The 9018-nt window shown below is 37.8% G+C and overlaps 1 protein-coding gene across 5 annotated transcripts in view; it reads left to right on the top strand.

Moving 5' to 3' along the window:
• sytl4 (synaptotagmin-like 4) overlaps positions 1–8743 on the top strand; it is a 74171-nt gene extending 65428 nt beyond the window's left edge. For all 5 annotated transcript variants that reach the window (XM_059977259.1, XM_059977260.1, XM_059977258.1 and 2 more), the window contains 2 exons: positions 1285–1493; positions 2975–8743. In XM_059977259.1, the coding sequence (XP_059833242.1) occupies positions 1285–1493; positions 2975–3114 (349 nt within the window). In that variant the 3' untranslated portion in view covers positions 3115–8743. The remainder of the gene's footprint in view (positions 1–1284; positions 1494–2974) is intronic.
• The last annotated feature ends 275 nt before the right edge of the window (positions 8744–9018 follow it).

Genomic DNA, 9018 nt, shown 5'->3' on the forward strand with positions numbered 1-9018 from the left:
GGACCATGGTGCTACATGACACAGTACAAAAACTAGACTGAACTACGTAAAAAAACAGAGAAAAAAAACACACAACTACAGTAGACTACAGACCTACCCAGGGCTGCATGAAGTGCACAAAACAGTGCAGACATTACAATAAATAATAAACAGAACAATAGGACAGTAAGGTGTCAGTCCAGGCTCTGGGTATTGAGGAGTCTGATAGCTTGGGGAAAGAAACTGTTACATAGTCTGGTCGTGAGAACCCGAATGCTTCGGTGCCTTTTCCCAGATGGCAGGAGGGAGAAGAGATTGTATGACGGGTGCGTGGGGTCCTTCATAATGCTGTTCACTTTATAGCTTAGTTCTGATTACTGGAGTGCCTCTTCTTGCCTTGCACATTTTTCAGGTGTTGTATGTAGGCATTATAGAGAAACAGGCGATGGTTACTACATATGCCATTTAACATTAGACAGTTGTCCTAACAAATTCTTGACTTCATCTTGTTGAAGTGGAGGGGAATGTAAGAAAAACAGAGCATTGTCAGATTTGCTAAAATATTTAATAACTGCATTGTGAAAGAGGACTAGTGCAGTACATAAGTTGGCAAGGAACAAGGGAACAATACCCACAGCCCCCAAAAATGGGGAAAAAATTGAAATGGTTGACGTGCTACCTATAAAAAATTGATCCATTGAGCTTTTCCTCCCTACTGAAGGAACAGCAGATTCTTGGGGTCCATGTCCACAGATCTCTCAAAGATGCTGCACAGTTTGAAAGGGTTGTTAAGAAAGCAAGAAAGCAAGATCTTTCTGCCACCTTCTACTGTGCAATTTTCTTGTTTGTGTGAACTCTGTGTCTCTCTCACTTGAAGGCATACTTCAAAAGTGCTACCCAAATTTGTCACTGATTACCTTTTATTGGTTATCTAATCCACGGCTGCAATCTTGAACAATTCAACAGCTCTACATCTGAGAGGTTCCTTGAACAACGGGTGCAATACACTGCCACCTCCTGATTTTACAGCAGTTTGGGGCTGATAGTACAACCTCATTGGTATTTCACTGATTCCTGAATGTATTCCCTGCAGTGCACAGTGTATTCAAAAGTGATCTTGTCCACAGAGAGCAAAAACTTTGATAACTCTCTGATGATTTTGTTTTTGTTACTGACATTTCTTAATTTGTTTTATTTTACAAAATAAAGTTTTCTTTTGTCAAATTAGAAGGCTGTTGGTAAGGATTTTAATGTTTACTCAGGGAACATCTCTAATCTTCCACTAAAAGTAAAGTTGTTTTTCAGGTACCTTCTGCCATTCAGAAACAAAACTTCAAAGAGGAAAACACCGGTGATGAAGAAGACGCTGAACCCTCACTACAACCACACCTTTGTGTACAATGGCATAAAATTGGAGGACCTGCAGCACATTTGTCTGGAACTGACAATCTGGGATAGAGAGCCCCTGTCAACAAATGACTTTCTGGGAGGAGTCCGTCTAGGAGTTGGAAATGGTAAGGAAAGACAAATGAGAAGGGCCCAAAGAGGATAGGTTCATCTCAGTAAACAAATTTACACTTACTTGCTGTTGCTGAACTTCTTTTGGTGAGATAGTCATTCAGCCAGTGCCGCTGATAGGATCAGACAGACAGACATACTTTATTAATCCCGAGGGAAATTGGGTTTCGTTACAGTCGCACCAACCAAGAATAGTGTAGAAATATAGCAATATAAAACCACAAATAATTAAATAATAATAAGTTAATTATGCCGTGGAAATTAGTCCAGGACCAGCCTATTAGCTCAGGGTGTCTGACACTCCGAGGGAGGAGTTGTAAAGTTTGATGGCCACAGGCAGGAATGACTTCCTATGACGCTCAGTGTTGCATCTCAGTGGAATGAGTCTCTGGCTGAATGTACTCCTGTGCCTAACCAGTGCGTTATGGAGTGGATGGGAGACATTGTCTAAGATAGCATGCAACTTGGACAGCATCCTCTTTTCAGACACCACCATCAGAGAGTCCAGTTCCACCCCCACAACATCACTGGCCTTACGAATGAGTTGGTTGATTCTGTTGGTGTCTGCTACCCTCAGCCTGCTGCCCCAGCACACAACAGCAAACATGATAGCACTGGCCACCACAGACTCGAAGAACATCCTCAGCATCATCCGGCAGATGTTAAAGGACCTCAGTCTCCTCAGGAAATAGAGAAATCAGAAAACTGTTTAAAGTTGCTCGTGATTTGTACATGCAGTATCCAATCGCAGTATCACGTAAGAACTAATGGATGGGAAAATCCACAAATTGCTGCCTGAATCACACCTGACCTTCCCCCATAAAATGCATAAAGCATTCATCTGCCTGGTGTCATGAATTTTCTATACTTGCAAAGTAAATATGAATTAAATTCTAGATTTCCAGGGCTCTGCTGATGGACTTCCCATGGCAAGTGTGGGGCATGAATTTCCAGATCTCCCTTTCTTACAATGAGGAGTCTATCTTCTGCCTTGTGCCAGCTTAGACTGAAGCAGAAAGAACAGTCACATACATTTGACTCAGTTACAAAGCAGAAAGCTAATGTATTTTTTATAAAAATGAGTTAATTTTAATATATTTAGTTTTTTTTGTTTACATTTTTCAAATCTTTAACATAGTTGGCAGTTCAATTTTAAACAGCAATGGCTATTTTAAGAATCTCTTTGACAATAGTCAGAGCTTAACCAGTTGTCAAATCAAACTGGTGGAATGGCCCTCATCAGTTCACATTGATTAGCTCTTTCCAGACAGGTCTTAAATGTCCTAGAGGACACAATACCATTTGGATCTCTAACATACACCAACATGCAGTACAGTGATCATAAAAGCGACAGCAGAACAAGCCGTTCAGTCCTGGCTCAGTGGTTAATGAAACATTATTACTGATAATAAATCAGCACAGTAGATTTGCTCCCAAATTGCTTCACCTATCCCATTATTTGCACACTTTCTTTCAGGAATGAGCAATGGGCAGAAAGTGGAATGGATGGATTCAACTGGGGAAGAGATCAACGTTTGGCAAAGGATGACCCAATATCCTGGCTCCTGGGTTGAAGGAACTCTGCTGCTTCGACCAGACATGACAGGACATATATAATCAATGGATTCAGGCCAATCATTTGATTAGTATATTGTGGAAGTGATTTCTATAATGCAAACAACACTATTGACACACTCTAGGACATGGTAATGTTTTATTCCTAAATCAACAAATCCATACAAACTTTTCTACCAAAGTTGTCTCTCAGAAATCAAAATAATTTGCTCAAGAATGGATATAACTAGCTCCTGGAATTCACAAAAACAAAACTGGATATATGGCACATGAGGCTTAACCATGTCAGGAAAGAGGAAATGGAAAAAATTGGTGCAAGGGGAAGTTAAAAAGCCACTCCTTATTCTACCCTTCCTTTTTCTTCCTCCTCTCACTCTATTCACCAAGAAAAATAACAAATTCAGTCATTGCAATGTTTTGGGCACTATCCTTAATTTCATTAGTATATGTGGATCTTATATTTTGAGAGTAAGTTATTTCCTATTCATTAAACCAAAGATGTATATTTGTTTTGTTTCTTGCAGTGAGACATTGTAGTGAGAATTATATTTATTTTCAAGACAAAATGATCAATCATCTATCAGAAAATTGAATTACTAACCTAATAATGGTAGAGTTGTAAGCTGCAGCAAAATACAAGCTGCAAATTCCCTTAATACTATTTCTTTTTCTGGACTAGAAAGCTTTCTCCAGATACAAAACATGCCCGTGTGAGTACTAAACTCAACAATGGGACTCAAATGGCAGTAATTACAGTGGATTCCCGTTAACTGGGCCACCAGTTAATCAAGGCAGCCACTTATTTGGGACAAGTCTTAAAAATACACAAATTGAGAGAATCTATGCCGCTTAATTGAGGCAGGAGACTGTTGTCAAACTGATTCTAACTAGGGTCAGTTGTGTGCACTTGTGAAGCCATTAGATGCTACACTGTGCTTGGAGTAAACAGTTATTAAAGAGCATCAATTATGTGAGTTTGTGTTCAAAAAGCAGTTATTTTTGTCACTGACAGTGAGAAATTATCAGTAAGATCATTCAGAACTAACTGTTTTGCCCACTGCAGTTTCAAGCACTCAGGCTTGGAGATGCCAGAAATGGCCAGGAGCGAAAAATGAACTATTTCTCTACTTCAACAAGTTAGGAAATATGAAGAATTTGAAAGTATCAACAATAATCTTGAATGTTACAATGAAGAATAATGTTTGGGGGATGTAATTGTCGATAGCATTGCATGAAGACAGTCCATTGTCTGCACTGATTTGTTCAATTATAGTCAATCCAAAGAATGCAGCAGTGGTACACTGACTGAATTCCTCCTCTGTCGATAATTATTAGCAACTAATACAGTTTTATAGTACTGTAGTACTAATGGAAGTGTTCTAATGTTCTATATTTCATGTTAAGTACATAATTTGTTACACAGTTGGTTTGTTTTTTTGAATCCTGAAGAAGAGTCTTGGGCCAAAACTGTTTATTCATTTTCATAGATGCTGCCTGACCTGCTGAGATTTTCCAGATTTGGTTTGTGTGTTGCTTTGGATTTCCAGCATCTGCAGACTTTCTTATGTTTTGTTTTTTTTTTAAATATCTTTTCAACTATTTCCATGAAATTGGCTAGTTGGACAGCCACTTAATTGGTCCCAAAATATACAGATTCCACTGTGTCTCCATTAACTGGAATCCACTGTATTTTATTATCTTGTGACCAGTCTTTTCCAGGTGTTATCAATTCTGTTGCATTTTCTTATGCCCAGGAACCAAACCCACATTCAGTTTCTAAGCCTTGTATTTGACTGGACACATTCAAATTGTCTTGTGCAATGGTTTATTTAGTATTTTCCAAAATTGCAAACATTATCTCCTTTATACATTTTTGTTGCCACCTTGGGAGAGCTGTACAATCTCTGGGGAAGGGAGAAATGTGCAAGCAAGCAAAGGAGAGACAACATTTTCCATCACCTTGAATAAATGTTAATGAGGGAGACCATAGAACTCAGGCAATTTGTCAACACATTCATGAACTTGCTATCAGTTTCCAGCAGGTTTGGGCAGAGCCCTGACTCTGGGAATGCTTGTCAGACTCTCACCCTCTCCATTGTCAAGATGTGGGTCTATTCATTGCTCCGAGAGTGCCCACGGAGGGTCTACAGCTCGAGCGGTTGTTATTTCTTTAAATAATATCTGTTGAATGTACAGGCTGGATTGCCATAATAAATCAATACTCTTCAGCATAACACTAAATAGTATGGCAGCTCTCAGCATAGTTCAGTCAGAAGAATGTGATCTGTGTCAGCCTTTGTTAATTTAACTATTGACTGATTAACACTGAATCAGAATCAAAGTTACTATCACTGACCGTTTTGTTTGAAGTTTGTTTTTCAGCAGTAGTATAGTGCAAAGACACAAAGACTATGAATTTTATGGCTTTTCACTACTGATGCCACAATCAGTTATAACAACTGATTCTGATCAGTTTATTTGCAGTTAATTAATAAAGGCTATTACAGATCAGATTCTTCTGACTGAACTAGTCAAAAAGCTCTAAGCTAGAGAATTTGAACATGCATCAAGAATTTTAAACACCATTGGGTAGAAATTCATCTTTGGTCACTTTTACTGCAGTGCTACATACTGTTCATGTGGAACTTCCATTTCTAATTTTAAAAGTGTGTATATTAAGGCTAAAGCTAATACCTCTTCTTGTATCCCTATTCACATTTTCCCCACAGCACATTCTGATTTTTTTTCAAAATTCTGAAAATATTTTCAAGTTTTGAAACAATGTAAAATCAGTAACAAAAGACAATATGTACGATCTATCAGTGAGGAAGGGATGCCAGAATTGTTCATGCAAACTTTTAATCCAAGAAGACATGCAAAATATTCAAATATTTTGCATTCAATGGACAAATTAAACCTGCTAAATCAATAATTCTGTTTAAATATGCAGAATATAAATGAAAGTCACTGTTTACAAACACTGAAGTACATAGAGCTCAAACCCATAACAATGGAACTTTCTTTTTCTCTATGTACCTTAACTCAAATAAAATGTATTAATTTAATAAATATTACCACATTATCTGTGATTAACTTCTTAATCGTTGACCTGAAACATTCATTGTTTCTTTTCCTGCAGATGAAGCCTGACCTAAGTATTTCCAGCACTTTGTTTGTATAATACACAGCATTATATTTCATTAGTGTGGTGACTATAAGAAACAGGCCATCTGACCCCTCTAGCCCTCCTGCATGCACCATTCAATAAGATCATGGTGATCTGGCTGTGGACTCAGCTCCACCAACCTGCTTTTTGACCACAATTTTAATTCTGCTTTGCAAAAATCTCTTTGTCTTAAATGTATTTAGTAAGGTAGCCTCTTCTGCCTCACTGGGCAGAGTATTCTACAGATTCACTATTCTCTGAAAAAGCACCTTCTCCTCATCTCCGTTGTAAATCTATTCCTCAAACTTTGAGGCTATATCCTCCAGTTCTAGCCTCATGAGTGCAAGTAACTTCCCTGTCTCTATCTTATCTATCCTTTTCATAATTGTATGTTTCTAAAAGATCTCATCTCATTCTTCTGAAATTACATATAGTCCCAAGCAACTCAACGTCTCCTCATACCATCATCTCTGGAATTAAGCTGGTGAACATCCTCTACACCATTTCCAAAGCCGGCAAGTAAGGTGACAAGAATCACACACACTACTCTAGGTGTGGCCTCAGCATTGTCCTCTACAGTTGCAGCATAACCTCTCTGCTTTTAAATTCAATCTCTAATGATGAATGCCAACATTTCATTTGCCTTCTTGCTAACCTGTTGCACCCAGCAAATCAACTTTTTATGATGCATGACTCTGCACAACAGCACACTGCAATTTTTCACCATTTAGATAATCCGATCTATATTTTTTCCTTCCATCATGACCTCACATTTACCAGCGTTGTACTCCATGTACCAGACCTTTGTTCACTCAATTAACCTATCTGTATCTCTTTCCAGACTCTCTGCATCTCTGCACAATTTGCTTTACCACTCAATTTAGTGTCATCAGTAAACTTAGTTACATTTCACTTGGTCTCTACCAAATCATTAATGTATATTGTGAACAGTTGCAGGCCCAGCAACAACCTTTGTGGCACCGACAGGATAATTAGGTATTCTTCCTTTAGGCTTACTCTTTGCCTTAAATTGGTTTACCAATCTCTATCCATAATAATATATTACCCCCAACTCCATGAATCCTTATCTTTGGATAAGTGTTATATAAGGCACCTTATTGAACTCTTTCTGGAAATCCATGTCTCCATCATTTCCCCTCTATCCACTGCATCCATTTTATCATCAAATAATTCCATTAAATTTGTCACGTAGTACGTTCACTTCATAAATCCATGATGTGCTCGCCTGATGGAACCACTTCTGTCCAGATATCTTGTTATTTCTTCCTTAATGATAGTTTCAAGCATATTAAGATAACTGACCTTCATCTGCCTTTTGCCTACATCCTTTTTTAACCAGTGCCATGATATTCGCTGTCTTCCAATCCACTGGGGCCTGCCCAGAGTCCAGAGAATTTTGGTAAATTACCACAAACACATCTGCTATAAATTCCACCAGTTCTTTCAGTTATCATCCTTTGTACAACCTTAGGCAAAATAAAAAAAATATTTGAACATTTTTAAAATATCAAATATTAGAAATCTGAAATATAAAGTGCTGGAAAGACACAGCAGTTCAGGCAGCATTCTTTGAACAATGATAAGGTTAATATTTTATATAGTATAATATTTTAGGTCAACAATAAACTTTGTTTATTGAAGGAGGATTATAATAAGTTACTGTTTTCTCAGCTGCATGGCAAAATGATGAATCAGAAATCCAATCTGTACATCCTGCATTGATAATTTCTAAACAATCAAATACTTGTGATTGCTTTAAAATTGTGTGTATTAAAGGAATTGGGGTTGAGTGTTAAGGGTGAACCCTCGGCAATAAGTATATATGATATATAATGAAAATTGTCCATCCTATTATTAATACTAATTATGCATTTTCCTACATTCGCTGGTTCACCAATTTAACTGGAATACGAACATGGCAGCCTTTGTCTTAAAGAACTTTGATGGCCAATTCTAGGTTAAATATTGTCTGGTGTTAGGAGTGGCATTAGGATTCCACAGGTGAAGGCACTGGGCTGGGAAGATGCACAGTACGCCACAAGCCATTTACTCTGGGTTCTCTTAACCAGTCAAGCTTTTCATTTAAACACAAAGTACACTGCAGATGCTGTGGTCAAGTCAACACGTACAAACAAGCTGGAGAAACTCAGCAGGTCGGGCAGCATCCGTGGAAACGAACAGTCAACGTTTCGGGCCGAGACCTTTCGTTTTTCCATTTCTCTGAGCTTCTTCAAATCCCCTTCCTTACTGTCAGCCCCAGATGACACAGCCATCACTCAGCTTGTAATTGCCCTTGTAAAGGAGCTAGACAGCTATCTAATGAATGCGGTCAACCTCATGCAAATATAGTTGGTTTAGTGATAAATCTGAGATGATTGCATTGTCTATATAAAAGGTTTTCAACTCTTTGTGCTGTGCTTCTCCATAAGGAGGGAAGCATTTTGCCACTGCAGTCTTAAAATCGAATAAAATAGTATCATGTTATATTGTGAGCTTAAAACTTATGTTTATTTTCTAAGCAAATGAGTTTGCTTTTCATATTCACAGTAACTGAAAATGATTAGTTAGTTGTAAATTTATAAATATCCTCAGTTACTGGAAAAATGGAACATTGTTGTTATTCTATTAATGCTGGAATTTTAATTGATAGCAAAACTGCTGTCCACAATCACTATCATCGTGTGATAAGTGACACTGTTTACTTAATACCACACTTAATTTAAAATGAAAAATAATTTAGAAATGGGATGAAAGGCATA

This window comes from Hypanus sabinus, chromosome 8, assembly GCF_030144855.1.
Source record: "Hypanus sabinus isolate sHypSab1 chromosome 8, sHypSab1.hap1, whole genome shotgun sequence".
NCBI lineage: Eukaryota > Metazoa > Chordata > Chondrichthyes > Myliobatiformes > Dasyatidae > Hypanus > Hypanus sabinus.